The sequence below is a fragment of the Rutidosis leptorrhynchoides genome, chromosome 8 (assembly GCF_046630445.1).
Source record: "Rutidosis leptorrhynchoides isolate AG116_Rl617_1_P2 chromosome 8, CSIRO_AGI_Rlap_v1, whole genome shotgun sequence".
NCBI lineage: Eukaryota > Viridiplantae > Streptophyta > Magnoliopsida > Asterales > Asteraceae > Rutidosis > Rutidosis leptorrhynchoides.
In genome coordinates, this window is record NC_092340.1 from 26,963,640 (window position 1) to 26,980,183 (window position 16,544).

A 16,544-nucleotide genomic window follows, 5' to 3' on the forward strand; every position below is an offset into this window, starting at 1 on the left:
ATAAACATGCTTAAAACGTCAACAAAATTGTTGGTGAGTTATAGGTTTAACCTATATATATCAAATCGTAACAATAGACCACAAGATTTCATATTTCAATACACATCCCATACATAGAGATAAAAATCATTCATATGGTGAACACCTGGTAACCGACAATAACAAGATGCATATATAAGAATATCCCCATCATTCCGGGACACCCTTCGGATATGATATAAATTTCGAAGTACTAAAGCATCCGGTACTTTGGATGGGGTTTGTTAGGCCCAATAGATCTATCTTTAGGATTCGCGTCAATTAGGGTGTCTGTTCCCTAATTCTTAGATTACCAGACTTAATAAAAAGGGGCATATTCGATTTCGATAATTCAACCATAGAATGTAGTTTCACGTACTTGTGTCTATTTTGTAAATCATTTATAAAACCTGCATGTATTCTCATCCCAAAAATATTAGATTTTAAAAGTGGGACTATAACTCACTTTCACAGATTTTTACTTCGTCGGGAAGTAAGACTTGGCCACTGGTTGATTCACGAACCTATAACAATATATACATATATATCAAAGTATGTTCAAAATATATTTACAACACTTTTAATATATTTTGATGTTTTAAGTTTATTAAGTCAGCTGTCCTCGTTAGTAACCTACAACTAGTTGTCCACAGTTAGATGTACAGAAATAAATCGATAAATATTATCTTGAATCAATCCACGACCCAGTGTATACGTATCTCAGTATTGATCACAACTCAAACTATATATATTTTGGAATCAACCTCAACCCTGTATAGCTAACTCCAACATTCACATATAGAGTGTCTATGGTTGTTCCGAAATACATATAGATGTGTCGACATGATAGGTCGAAACATTGTATAGGTGTCTATGGTATCTCAAGATTACATAATATACAATACAAGTTGATTAAGTTATGGTTGGAATAGATTTGTTACTAATTTTCACGTAGCTAAAATGAGAAAAATTATCCAATCTTGTTTTACCCATAACTTCTTCATTTTAAATCTGTTTTGAGTGAATCAAATTGCTATGGTTTCATATTGAACTATATTTTATGAATCTAAACAGAAAAAGTATAGGTTTATAGTCAGAAAAATAAGTTACAAGTCGTTTTTGTAAAGGTAGTCATTTCAGTCGAAAGAGCGACGTCTAGATGACCATTTTAGAAAACATACTTCCACTTTGAGTTTAACCATAATTTTTGGATATAGTTTCATGTTCATAATAAAAATCATTTTCTCAGAATAACAACTTTTAAATCAAAGTTTATCATAGTTTTTAATTAACTAACCCAAAACAGCCCGCGGTGTTACTACGACGGCGTAAATCCGGTTTTACTGTGTTTTTCGTGTTTCCAGGTTTTAAATCATTAAGTTAGCATATCATATAGATATAGAACATGTGTTTAGTTGATTTTAAAAGTCAAGTTAGAAGGATTAACTTTTATTTGCAAACAAGTTTAGAATTAACTAAACTATGTTCTAGTGATTACAAGTTTAAACCTTCGAATAAGATAGCTTTATATGTATGAATCGAATGATGTTATGAACATCATTACTACCTTAAGTTCCTTGGATAAACCTACTGGAAAAGAGAAAAGTGGATCTAGCTTCAATGGATCCTTGGATGGCTCGAAGTTCTTGAAGCAGAATCATGACACGAAAACAAGTTCAAGTAAGATCATCACTTGAAATAAGATTGTTATAGTTATAGAAATTGAACCAAAGTTTGAATATGATTATTACCTTGTATTAGAATGATAACCTACTGTAAGAAACAAAGATTTCTTGAGGTTGGATGATCACCTTACAAGATTGGAAGTGAGCTAGCAAACTTGAAAGTATTCTTGATTTTATGAAACTAGAACTTTTGGAATTTATGAAGAACACTTAGAACTTGAAGATAGAACTTGAGAGAGATCAATTAGATGAAGAAAATTGAAGAATGAAAGTGTTTGTAGGTGTTTTTGGTCGTTGGTGTATGGATTAGATATAAAGGATATGTAATTTTGTTTTCATGTAAATAAGTCATGAATGATTACTCATTTTTTTGTAATTTTATGAGATATTTCATGCTAGTTGCCAAATGATGGTTCCCACATGTGTTAGGTGACTCACATGGGCTGCTAAGAGCTGATCATTGGAGTGTATATACCAATAGTACATACATCTAAAAGCTGTGTATTGTACGAGTACGAATACGGGTGCATACGAGTAGAATTGTTGATGAAACTGAACGAGGATGTAATTGTAAGCATTTTTGTTAAGTAGAAGTATTTTGATAAGTGTATTGAAGTCTTTCAAAAGTGTATAAATACATATTAAAACACTACATGTATATACATTTTAACTGAGTCGTTAAGTCATCGTTAGTCGTTACATGTAAGTGTTGTTTTGAAACCTTTAGGTTAACGATCTTGTTAAATGTTGTTAACCCAATGTTTATAATATCAAATGAGATTTTAAATTATTATATTATCATGATATTATCATGTATGAATATCTCTTAATATGATATATATACATTAAATGTCTTTACAACGATAATCGTTACATATATGTCTCGTTTAAAAATCATTAAGTTAGTAGTCTTGTTTTTACATATGTAGTTCATTGTTAATATACTTAATGATATATTTACTTATCATAGTATCATGTTAACTATATATATATATCCATATATATGTCATCATATAGTTTTTACAAGTTTTAACGTTCGTGAATCATCGGTCAACTTGGGTGGTCAATTGTCTATATGAAACATATTTCAATTAATCAAGTCTTAACAAGTTTGATTGCTTAACATGTTGGAAACATTTATTCATGTAAATATCAATCTCAATTAATATATATAAACATGGAAAAGTTCGGGTCACTACACATTATATGAGTACTAACTCAAAACCTACAATCCATGACTGTAAAATATAACTCAGGAACTTAAGTTACAACAATAAGTCAATCATTCAATAACATAAATGAATCAAAGATAAGATACATATCACGCGTATCTACTTACTACATAATGGAATCAAAGAATATATACATATAGTTTGTATCAAAACTATTGCTGCAATATGTTCTTAGTTTAACAACTAATCAAAAGAAATAATATACTCAAAAGGTTGGTAAACAAAAACATACCAAATCTACAAGCTTCTTCAGATTACTTGATAACAAAATCTTCCGAAGCAATGACCGCGGTTATTTTAAAGAGCCATTACAAACATATCCATTAGTCATAGCTACCTGCAAGTAATAGTGTCGAATATAAAAATAACTCAACATATAACTCATCACATTTCAAACCTATCCTAATTGGCTTATCTACAAAATTCCTTCATATTCAGATTTGCGCCACTACATTTATAGATTTTCTGGTTTATGGATGAATATGCAAAGCTAATAATCACTAAAAAAATTAGTAACATAAACAATAAAGTTAGTGGCGCCTTGGAGCAAAGATTGCACCTTTGTGTTTGGTATTTCGCCATCGATTTAATGGTGATGGTCGGCTAATACGGCGAGTATTCAACGTAATTGAACATGACAAAACACAGTTGTGTTTGAGTATTGATGAGAGAAAGAGGAATCAAATGTGTATTTTACAGATGAAAAGTTATTGTAGTTTTGATGATGTAGCGTGAGGGTACGAAATAGTATTATTTTTACTAGGAAATACTACAAAATATGACACAAGTTTTATTAATTTACGGATGGGATATACCTAAACCTTGCTACAACACTATAGGCAGTGTACCTAATCGTAGAGTAGTGTAGTTTTTAGTAAGTCCGGTTCGTTCCACAGGGAGCTAGTGATTACGTACTATATTTTTATAAAACTATATTTATATAAATATATATATATATATATATATATATAAGTAGTAATATTATTATAAAAGGGGGGTTTTACCGTTTAATGACCGGTTTGTCGATTCTATATTTTAAGCGCAAAGATAAATGACGATAATTAAAGTGCGTAAAATAATGACAATAAATAAAATGACAGTAAATAAAATTGCGAGTAATAAAATGACAGTAAATAAAGATACGATGAGAAATATAATAAAAGAATTATGCTTATTTAAACTTCCGTAATCATGATGTTTGACGTGTTGATTTTAATTTATTACCATGGGTTAATTGTCCTTTGTCCTGGTTTATTTGATACGTCTATCTGGTTTTTGTCCATAATAGTCCATCGGTCATAAATATAAAGTGCGAGTGTCCTCGTCAAATTACCCTTATACCCGAAGTCAAATATTCCAACTAATTAAGGATTTAAACTGTGACGCAGTTATCACTTCTGTCAACAATTACACCAGTTATCACTGTATGTAATCTACCCCTGTTTTGATTAGATATGAATATTAATTTACCCACTTGATCAGTTTGAATAATCAATTACCCAACCCGAATAATTAATTAAATGATTATAATAGATTCCATATGAGCGTCACTAAATAGGACAACCATAATCATTATTAATTATTAGGATAATTAATTTGAAGATAGGTTCGACAGACTCCAATGAGTTGTCACTCAATTAGACAATACCCCCCATCTATTAATAGTCAATAGTCCAATTTCCACAAGTGTCGGTCTTTTGTCCAAACCTTAATTATGGTACAAAGCCCAATTACCCAATTTTAGTAATTAGCCCAACATCATGATTACTTCGTTTTAAATAAGCATAATAATAACTTAGCTACGAGACATTAAATTAAAAAGGAAAGACATAACTTACAGTGGGTATTAATATCGTAGTATTACACGGGCAGAGTCTTGACTTAAAACCCGTAAATCATTTGTTACAATACTAAACTAAATCATAATTATTAAAATTATAATTAAAATTATAATTATTTATTTATGTTATATGTTTACAGAGAAGGAAAAGAAAAAGATGTGTTTGAGTTCGTGCATAAACTGCCTTTTTATAGGCATTTGGCCAGATTTTTACTGCCATGCGACTCGCATGGGTTTATGCCTATTTGCCATGCGACTCGCATGGCCACGCTGGACAGCTCACATATCTTTTGTCTTCTTGTTCGTCGACATATTTATTAAATATATATAAAATATAAATAATTTTAATAATTATTTATATATTATATTATATTTATGTGCATAGTAGACTAGATATTTTTGGTCCCTTGCGTCGGGCGTTTCTTCTTGGCTCGGGTCCCGGTTCCGGATTTTCGGACGTCCTTTCGTACTATTTTATATCGTGTACTTTGCGTTCCGAAACTTGTACTCTTGTCATTTTTAGACGTTCTTCATCAATAATTTGAACCTTTTTATTTGTATCTTGTATATTTGAGCTTTTTGGACCTTTGTGTCTTTAATTCGTCATTTTCGCCTTTTGTCTTCGCACTTATTTAATATAAACGAATATCACTTGAAAATGGAACAATTGCAACTAAAATCTTGTCTTTCTTGGGGGATTTTGCTATGAAATATATGTTCCTTTTTAGCCTTATCAATATCCCCACACTTGAGCGTTGCTTGTCCTCAAGCAATACAGTCTTGAAATAATATAATACATCACACGAATCACTTCTTTATTCTTCACACTTTGTACATCAGTGATTTTGATAGAGCGGTATAAACAATGATATTAACAATAGAACCATGGTTAAAGGTGGGTGTGTCATCCACAGTTGCCTTGGGTTTAGGTCAACGACACTTGCAATCAAATAGCCGATTTACTTTCGGTTTCCAAAGCAAAGTGCACATTTAAAAGGCGGTTTACAGTCCCACATGACTATAAAAATGTAGATCCTTTAGGAAATTGGATCTTTATGAAAACATTTGATCTTTTAAAAATTCAAGCTAGATTTTACCCTAGACAAGTTTTCTGATTTGACCCACCATCGGTGTTGCAAAATATATTTGTGGATCAATATTTTGGCTAAAAACATTTAGGTTCGTGTAATCCACTGCTATCCCGGTATCGGAAAGCACACATCCAGTTTACTTGTTCCGTATATTACCTTTCGGTAAACTACCGTCCGGTTGTAAAGGAAAGCGATGAACAAGAAACTGTTAAGGCAATGTCTAATGACATGCATTTGTTCATGGTCTAATTACGTGTCGGATGCTAGTACTATCCTTGGTAGGAGCAATAGTAAAGATCATCCTATGATTTTTCGGTCTGGCACAAGGTCCTGTCTCCGACCATGCTATGCAACCACCGTTCTTACGGTTGACACCCGATTTGGTTCAGGTGACCTAATGAATTCTGTTGAATTCCCAGGATTTTACGTTCAATGGTAATGAACGCATTGAAAATGGATTTTCAGAAAACAAATCGGTTTTAATTTTGATCAAAATATTTTCTCGTTCAAGCTCGAGTTTAGATATCATCGAATTCCATGAGTTTGAATTCTCAATCTTTAAGGTCAATCTCAAGGATTGAGTAATATCAGGCTTAAAAGCTGATTTTTAATCTTTAAGGATATTATCCTTTCTGGGGATCTGATTCATTAGTCTTATCAAGCTAATTTGCATGGCGCCCCCCATTGTACGAGATAAATCCTTCTCATGATTAGGATAAATCTGACCACTTGGCGACCCTGTTTGATGCTGAGGTCCGTGGATTTCCTGCTGATTTTAGAGATGACTTTTCTAGATTTTTCGTCAACCTACAGCTGGTCTGGACGACAACTTCATGACCTAAATCAAGAAGCGCGTGTCTTTTTCGGAAGACTTTACTTCCTTTTAATGATGGAATTGATTCATCGTGTAGATCCATTTTTTCTTTCAAATATATTACAATAAACCGGTAAAACTGTTAATTAAGTGCAAAACAAAAGCACCTGCAATAACTTTACAGAAACATGTGATAGATAGTTTTTAATTGAATAACTTGGTACATTCTCCCCACACTTAGTTTCTTTCTTTGCCTTTTTATTCTTCTTTATTCCTTTTTAAATGAATTCAAGCGTTTTGGGTTGTTTCTCAATTTATGTCCTCGAGGTAACGATAATTTCGGTATTAACACCTAGTTTTCATCGTTCATAAATATGTATAAACATGATTTTGACTTCATTTAATTGAAAATTTTGAAAAATTTTACTAGAAGTGGGTAGTCAGTATATAAGACTAGGGCTGTTCCTTGTTATCAGAGAGCACTAGATTCTAATACAACTACTGCGTTACTAGTATTTTAGTTGAAAATTTTTCAAATTTTCATGAAATTTGGCAATTAAACTAAGTATAAACCCGAGAGAATTTATAACCCTTCCCCACACTTGAGATCATGCAATGCCCTCATTTGCATGAAATCAGACTATAATTATAAATTCATGAGGGTGATTAGTGTAGAAAAGTGATTAAAAATACCGAGTTTGTAATTACAAAGCTCGTCGAATGATTGATGGCGCCTCATCGTTCATTCCTCCATTTGTTATATAACATTTGTTATTTTGCGTCTTGTCGTCAAAATTAGTACCTTTTGCTGAACTTTAATGACAGTCTTTGAAAGTGCATTGTTTTACCCTGTTTTGTACATAAGATAAAATACAAACATATATATATATATATATATATATATATATATATATATATATATATATATATATATATATATATATATATATATATATATATATTTTTGAAGTTTGGTTTATAACCCCACTTTTCAAAAATTTATAAAGTATAATATTTTTGGCATACTTTAAATCAATAAAATTAAAAATAATGATAACAAAATTTGTCGCCTCGCCCTCGGGTAAAGTAATTTCGGCTTAATGACCTAGTCTTCAACTCACGACGAATTTTAGAAATCATTTTTTCAACTTAATGAATTAAAGTAAATTTTGTTTTTAAAAACTTAAATTAAAATGCATATCAATTTCATAAAAAAAAACCTACAAAACAAAAATTCAGAATGGAGGGAGAAAACTAGTTCTTTAGTGTCTGCTAGCGGAAAAGACCAATCGGGTTCCATTCTCGGAACTACACGAGAATAGAACAACTAACTCTAGATAGCATTTTCTTTTTAGAACATTTGAATCTCCCCACACTTAGGTAGCCGTGGTGTCAAAATTGTGATTAACTTCATCGTTAATTTCTCTTGGTCCATAATCAACTTGCATATCCGTGACTTTTTCTTTAAGCCATTGGTCGGATTCCTGTGTAATATCCACAATTTCAACTAGTTTCTCCTTTTCTTTAGGTGATAGATTGGATACTAACCGGTTACATAACTTAAAGTTCCCCTTGGTTCTAGCATCGCGAATCCGTTTAATAAGTTTCTTCATTGAACTATTAATAACGAGATCATTTAATTTCGTATCAACAACGGGGTTCTTTGTTATCATGTCATCATTAGGTGTTACTTCATTTTCCCCACACTTAGGCATTTCATTATTATTAAGCACTACCGTTGGAGTTGGTAAAACAACATGGTTGTTACCAATCGTTTTTGCTGGTTCAATGGTTTTGGTTGGTGGAGATTTAGACTTTCGAATCATAAAGGTGATCGATTTGTTACCACTACTAAGTGTCATTCTTCCATTTCCTACATCAAATAACGCCCCGGTGGACGCAAAGAATGGTCGACCTAAAATTAGAGGAATGTTTGGGTCCTCTTCTATGTCAATGACAATGAATTCGACTAGAAAGGTTAAATTACCTACTTGAATGGGTAGGTTGTCAGCAATTCCAACTGGGTGCTTAATGGTTTGATCAAAGAGTCTAACACTCATATCCGTTGGACTTAACTTACCTACACCTAATCTCTTATATAAGGAAAGAGGCATAACACTCACACTTGCACCTAAATCTGCTAGTGCATCATACATGACACAATCACTAAGTAGACAAGGAACAATAAATTCACCCGGATCACCTACCCTAGGTGGAGGTTTTGGTGGAACTGTATTCACCGGGTTTACTTCTACGGCTTTTGTTTCTTGTACTTTCTTATTCTTTTTCTTCTTCTTCTTTCCAGAGGTATCACAATCTTTATTACCTATCACTTGCTCATACTCAACTCCTTTTCTTGGAAACGGGATGGGTGGTTTGTATGGTGCCACCATTGGCTTTACATACTCGGGTGGTGGTGGTGTAACTTCTTCATTGTTACTCTCATCTAAAACCTTCCCATCTTCTGGTGCTGGTTTTTCAGAATTCGTTGAAACCATATTAACATTCTCATTCCGAGGATTTACTTCAGTATTACTCGGTAGCTTTCCTTGTTCCCTCTCACTCATCATGCTAGCAAGAGTACCTACGTGTTTTTCTAGATTCAAAATGGAAGCTTGTTGAGTTCTTAATGACTGATCAAACCTCTCGTTCGTTTGGGTTTGAGTTTCAATAAATTGTGTTTGAGATTCAACTAGCTTAAATACCACTTCTTCCAGATTTGACTTTTTCTCTTCGGTTTGTTGTGGTGGTTTATACAAGCCAGGTCTTTGTTGATTGAAAGTGTTGTTTTGAGTCGGTTGGTTATTCGGACCTTGTTGGTTATACCAGTTATTTTCGGGTCCTTTTGGATTGTAAAGAATGTTTTGATTTCGATTTAAGTTTAGCCTTGGCGGTTGATAATTATTTTGATAATTATTTCCCGGCCTTTGGTTCATATAGGAAACATTCTCTCGTTGTTCCATCGTTGGTTCAATGTGACAATCTTTCAATAAGTGTGGTCCACCGCATTGCTCACAACTGATTCGTATTGCGTGAATATCTTTATTCATCTTTTCCATTCGTCTTTCGAAAGCATCTATTTTTGCGGAAACGGAATCAAAGTCATGGCTAGAATCGGCTCTAGCCACTTTAGATGAACGAAAAATATCTTTTTCTTGGTGCCACTCATGCGAGTGGGAGGCTGTATTATCAATAATTTTGTAAGCTTCAGTTGCGGTTTTCTTCATGATGGAACCACCAGCTGTTATGTCGATGTCTTTTCGTGTAGCAACGTTGACACCTTGGTAGAATATTTGTACTATTTGGTAAGTGTCTAAACCGTGTTGAGGACATCCTCTCAACATCCTTCGGAATCTTGTCCACGCCTCATATAATGTTTCATTTGGCTTTTGCGCGAACGTAACAATTTCTCCTTGAAGTCTCACGGCTTTTGATGCCGGAAAGAATTGTTTAAGAAATTTTTCAACTAAAACATCCCATGTGTCAATCGCCCCTTCAGGTAACGATTCTAACCAATCTTTGGCTTCTCCCTTTAAAGTCCAGGGAAACAACATGAGATAGATCTGCTCATCTTCCACTTCTCGGATTTTGAATAGTGTACAAATTCTTTTAAACGTACGAAGGTGTTCGTTAGGATCTTCATTCGGTGCACCACTGAATTGGCATTGGTTAGTTACCATGTGTAGAATTTGTCCTTTGATTTCATAATCTGGCGCATTAACTTCTGGCTTAATAATGGTGTGACCTTGGCCCGTGCGTGTGGCTCTCATTCGATCTTCCATACTTAGCGGTTCCGTTACTTCCATAATTGAATTTGTTAAATACGAATCACTAGAGGACTCTGATTTAACGGTTTGTGGTTCAGGAGGAATAATTAGTGGTTCAGGATCTTGGAATTGTCCTTGAATATGCTCCGGGTTCTTAATTGTGAAGTCGGGTTCAAAAGATGGATTATCGGAAATTTGAGTTGGAGTTCTTGTTCGACTAGATGACGATTCTAAAGAAAAATCAACGGCGACAATATTTGCTAGATGTCTTGACCGAGTTACAGGTGGTGAACGTATGAAAGGTGGTGAACGTTTTGCTCGGTGCATTCACTAAATATCCTATTAGTTTTTAAAAAGGAAAGAAAAATTATAATAAGTTATCCAATTAATAGACTTTTCTGATTTTGCCCACGTTTCGAATAGCTAAAAGATGCAGCAGAGGGGCATGATTCGTTTGGTCTCAATATAATTGAGTACTGTTTGGCTCCAATAACCCGGTCCACGTACAAATCCAACTATTACTACGAACCAGAAAATTTTGATGTCTATCAATTTAACCACTTAAAATAAATTTTCGTAATTTTAAGAAATTTAGAGAAGAAGTAGAAAAAATTCTAAGTCCTAAAAACTAGAATGGCGAGAAATAAGAAAGAAATAGATTGCGCGTCGAAAAATGTTGAAAAATAAAAAGGGTAGAAAAATAGGCGTCGAAAAACAAAAATAAGAAAGTAGCACGAAAAATGGCGTCGCAAAATTTTAAGGCACCTAAATCTTAGTCTAAAGAAAAAGCACTTAAGGGATTTTACGGCAAAACTAAAAATTCTAGAAGTAAAAATAACTATGGCAAAACTAAACTTAATACTAAAAGTTGCGAATATAGTCTAAAAATCTAAAGGTAATAAAACTAAAAAAAAAAAAAAAATTTTTTTTTTATAGACAAAATCTTAAAAATATATTTTTTTATAATTTTTTTTTTTTTACGTTTTTTTTTTTTTTTTTTTTTTTTTTTTGCAAATATAAATTAAAAATATAGCGTTTTAGTGCTCCCCGGCAGCGGCGCCAAAAACTTGATGATGTAGCGTGAGGGTACGAAATAGTATTATTTTTACTAGGAAATACTACAAAATATGACACAAGTTTTATTAATTTACGGATGGGATATACCTAAACCTTGCTACAACACTATAGGCAGTGTACCTAATCGTAGAGTAGTGTAGTTTTTAGTAAGTCCGGTTCGTTCCACAGGGAGCTAGTGATTACGTACTATATTTTTATAAAACTATATTTATATAAATATATATATATATATAAGTAGTAATATTATTATAAAAGGGGGGTTTTACCGTTTAATGACCGGTTTGTCGATTCTATATTTTAAGCGCAAAGATAAATGACGATAATTAAAGTGCGTAAAATAATGACAATAAATAAAATGACAGTAAATAAAATTGCGAGTAATAAAATGACAGTAAATAAAGATACGATGAGAAATATAATAAAAGAATTATGCTTATTTAAACTTCCGTAATCATGATGTTTGACGTGTTGATTTTAATTTATTACCATGGGTTAATTGTCCTTTGTCCTGGTTTATTTGATACGTCTATCTGGTTTTTGTCCATAATAGTCCATCGATCATAAATATAAAGTGCGAGTGTCCTCGTCAAATTACCCTTATACCCGAAGTCAAATATTCCAACTAATTAAGGATTTAAACTGTGACGCAGTTATCACTTCTGTCAACAATTACACCAGTTATCACTGTATGTAATCTATCCCTGTTTTGATTAGATATGAATATTAATTTACCCACTTGATCAGTTTGAATAATCAATTACCCAACCCGAATAATTAATTAAATGATTATAATAGATTCCATATGAACGTCACTAAATAGGACAACCATAATCATTATTAATTATTAGGATAATTAATTTGAAGATAGGTTCGACAGACTCCAATGAGTTGTCACTCAATTAGACAATACCCCCCATCTATTAATAGTCAATAGTCCAATTTCCACAAGTGTCGGTCTTTTGCCCAAACCTTAATTATGGTACAAAGCCCAATTACCCAATTTTAGTAATTAGCCCAACATCATGATTACTTCGTTTTAAATAAGCATAATAATAACTTAGCTACGAGACATTAAATTAAAAAGGAAAGACATAACTTACAGTGGGTATTAATATCGTAGTATTACACGGGCAGAGTCTTGACTTAAAACCCGTAAATCATTTGTTACAATACTAAACTAAATCATAATTATTAAAATTATAATTAAAATTATAATTATTTATTTATGTTATATGTTTACAGAGAAGGAAAAGAAAAAGATGTGTTTGAGTTCGTGCATAAACTGCCTTTTTATAGGCATTTGGCCAGATTTTTACTGCCATGCGACTCGCATGGGTTTATGCCTATTTGCCATGCGACTCGCATGGCCACGCTGGACAGCTCACATATCTTTTGTCTTCTTGTTCGTCGACATATTTATTAAATATATATAAAATATAAATAATTTTAATAATTATTTATATATTATATTATATTTATGTGCATAGTAGACTAGATATTTTTGGTCCATTGCGTCGGGCGTTTCTTCTTGGCTCGGGTCCCGGTTCCGGATTTTCGGACGTCCTTTCGTACTATTTTATATCGTGTACTTTGCGTTCCGAAACTTGTACTCTTGTCATTTTTAGACGTTCTTCATCAATAATTTGAACCTTTTTATTTGTATCTTGTATATTTGAGCTTTTTGGACCTTTGTGTCTTTAATTCGTCGTTTTCGCCTTTTGTCTTCGCACTTATTTAATATAAACGAATATCACTTGAAAATGGAACAATTGCAACTAAAATCTTGTCTTTCTTGGGGGATTTTGCTATGAAATATATGTTCCTTTTTAGCCTTATCAAGTTTCTAGTTATAAGGAGTGATTAGTGGAGAATTGAATGCATTTAATTTATTGTTTTAAATTCAAATTTTGAATTTGTATGTATTTAGGAAAGGTAGTTAATGAGTTTCTAAAATTTGATTTTGAATAAATTTGATTTAATTTCAATGAGGGTATTTTCGTACCATTTTGAATATTTTCTTAGATTAAGTAATGGATTAGGAAGATACTTTATAGCCATTGGATTAAAGGGTAAGATTTTGGAAATTATTGATCTAACGGTGATTAGAAGGTAGATAGGAAAAGGTTATGTGTTAATAAGGACTCTCTTTTAAGGTATAGTAGGATTATGGAAATTGTTGAACAATTTTAGTTATTTGATTGCAGAAGATAACGAAGAACTATATTTATCATGATTACTCACATGAACTATATTGAACATATTTGACAACAAATATTATGCAGGTTAAATATACATCATCTTCTACTTGGCATTTATTTTCAGCTCTTCAACCGGTCAAATAAAACATTTTAGTATTCACATATCGACACAAGGATAAAACAAGGCTCCTCAAATGCCTTGAATGGTATCCAGAATATGCTGCAAATCATGAACAACATTTTCGATATTCATCCGTTGAGATGGAGAATCTACAGAGCATGATACTCTAATCTTCACAGTTAAAGCCATACATTCCTCTATAATCTTCGCATTTGAAGGCTTACCTTTCACATCAATAGAATCCTCATGTTGAAAATTTTGAAATTCCACATTGATAATATCATTTACATGATCTGGTAAGGCCATGTAAGCAAAGTTATGAAGGCTAACACCTTCCTTAAATGTGTCATCTGTCGGATTTTTCGAGGTCATAACCTCCAATAATAATATTCCGTAACTATATATATCCCCACTGCTTGTCATATCATTCCCAAGGCCATACTCTGCAAGTTATAAGCAATTAATTAATATATAAAACGTAGTATATATGAATATATTCTGTATTATGTATGTATACTTTACCAGGAGGTGCATAACCAATTGTTCCTTTAACAACAGATGAGTTGTTTACCTCTGAATTTGTTCCAAGAAATCGAGCTAAACCAAAGTCTCCAACATGGGCCACCATATCTTCGTCAAGTAGAATGTTGCTAGGTTTCAAGTCACCATGAACAATGCTTGTTATGGAGTTATTGTGGAGATAATCAAGTGCGCTTGCAACGTTATGGAGAATATTTATTCTTTGAACAAGGTTGAGTCTACATTTATTACTTTCACTTGAATGCACCCAATCATGTAAACTTTTCACTTGAATGCACCCAATCATGTAAACTTCCGTTTGGCATGAACTCATAAATCAAAGCTTTAAAATCGTTGCCTTGAAAGTCAACACCTGAACATGAGGTTATTATCTTCAACAAATTACGATGTCGAATACTTCGCAATACTTCGCACTCAGCTAAGAAGCTTCTCTCAGCTCCTCGGTTTTGAAGATGCAATACTTTGACCGCAACCAATTTGTCATCTTCACCAAGTGTTCCTTTATAAACAGAACTAAACCCACCCTTGCCAATTAAATTGGCTTTAGAGAAGCCATTGGGAGCTTTAAGAAGTTGACTGTATGAAACTTTTAAGAATCGTCCATCCATCGATGATGATGATTCAAACACTAGGTCCCTACTTTTCTTTTTACAGAAAGTATACATAAAACCTAACAGGGTGACGAGTGCACATGCAATCAAAATGAATATCACAAAAAGAGGAAACTATTTCTCGTTATGTTTCTTCGTTTTCGTCTCCTTACATTTGGGTAACCCGAGTTCAACTAAGCCACCACCAAGTCTACTATTACCCAAAATTGAGAACGCACTTGAATTAGCAAACACTCCTACTACCGGTACTTCACCCTCAAAATCATTAAAGGATAGGTTCAAATATTGTAACGAGAACCATTCAAAGAACTATGGGATTTCGCCTGATAAATTATTATAAGAAAGATCAAGCCTTTCAAGTCCTCTCAGAGAACTTAACGATGATGGTATCATGCCTTGAAATAAGTTTCCCTTGAGGGACAACAATGCAAGGCTAGTGCAACCACAAAGACTAGTAGGTATGTTACCCGATAGACGATTATCAGATAAATCCAAAGTATTCAACATCTTGAGGTCTCCAACCTCAACTGGAACTGAACCAGTCAAATTGTTATTAGAAAGACTTAATGTTAGGGTTAATGATGAAAGTTGTAAAATTTCTTTAGGTATGCTGCCACTAAGTTTGTTGTTATAAAGAAATAATTCTGATAATTGACGACAGTTCCCCAAGCTTGACGGAATATGGCCTTCGAGTACGTTGGTATCTAAATATTAGATATGATATGATCACCAGCTTGCAAACATCAAGATATACAGCTAGCATCGATATCTTTGTATATATAGAATATATGTGAATGTAATTATGATCAAGCTATAGTTGGTAGAGAATATTATTTGCTTGTATAGTTGAGATATGCTAGGGAAAACATGTGTATATATACGGCTGTATGCCTCAATGAAATACATCAAACAATTGAAAACTTACATGGTATCAGGCCTTCTTCTTCTTCTTCTTCTTCTTTCATCTCCTGCATCGAATTAACCTTCTCTTTTTCATCTTTCTCATGGCTGAAAGTACCAAATTTCACCCTGCACTCACTATTTCCAACATCAAAAACTTAATCCCAATCACCTTAACACTTGACACAAGTCAATACAACTCCTGGTCGCAGCTTTTTAAGAATCATTGTCGTGCATACGATGTTATTGATCACATTATTCCATCCACAACAGCCGATTCTACATCAACCATCACAACTAATCACGATGCCCTCTGGCTTCGACTAGATGCCCTTGTCCTTTAATGGATCTATGGCACTATATCTCTCGAATTACTCAATATTATTCTTGAAGATGAAACTACTGCAGAGAGTGCTTGGACTCGTTTGCAAAGTGTCTTCCAAGACAACAAAAGTTCCAGGGCCCTATACCTAAATCGCCAATTCAACACTATTCGATTAGATGATTTTGCCAATGTCTCGGCATATTGTCAAGAGATTAAAGCACTTGCTGATCAATTGGCAAATGTTGGGGATAAAGTTTCTGAAGACAAAATGGTTCTGCAACTAATTGCATGACTCATTGACAATTTTGATACTGTTGGGACCTAC

The 16,544-nt window shown here is 33.1% G+C and overlaps 1 protein-coding gene across 1 annotated transcript; it reads right to left on the reverse strand.

The window, feature by feature from the left end:
* Positions 1-13,912: 13,912 nt before the first annotated feature.
* Positions 13,913-14,991, reverse strand: LOC139863250 (receptor kinase-like protein Xa21). The gene is made up of 3 exons (XM_071851889.1): positions 14,645-14,991; positions 14,366-14,601; positions 13,913-14,286 (listed from the first exon to the last, which is right to left on the reverse strand). The coding sequence occupies exons 1-3, from the start codon at positions 14,989-14,991 to the stop codon at positions 13,913-13,915; spliced, it is 957 nt and encodes a 318-aa protein (XP_071707990.1).
* Positions 14,992-16,544: the final 1,553 nt, after the last annotated feature.

Bases quoted from the DNA above. Each gene is read 5' to 3' on its own strand.
- LOC139863250 (XM_071851889.1), bottom strand. From the start codon at position 14,991: ATGGATGGACGATTCTTAAAAGTTTCATACAGTCAACTTCTTAAAGCT. The intron at 14,602-14,644 runs GTTTACATGATT...TAATAAATGTAG, and splicing joins TGGGTGCATTCAAGTGAAAA to ACTCAACCTTGTTCAAAGAA. The intron at 14,287-14,365 runs GTAAAGTATACA...TATAACTTGCAG, and splicing joins AATTGGTTATGCACCTCCTG to AGTATGGCCTTGGGAATGAT.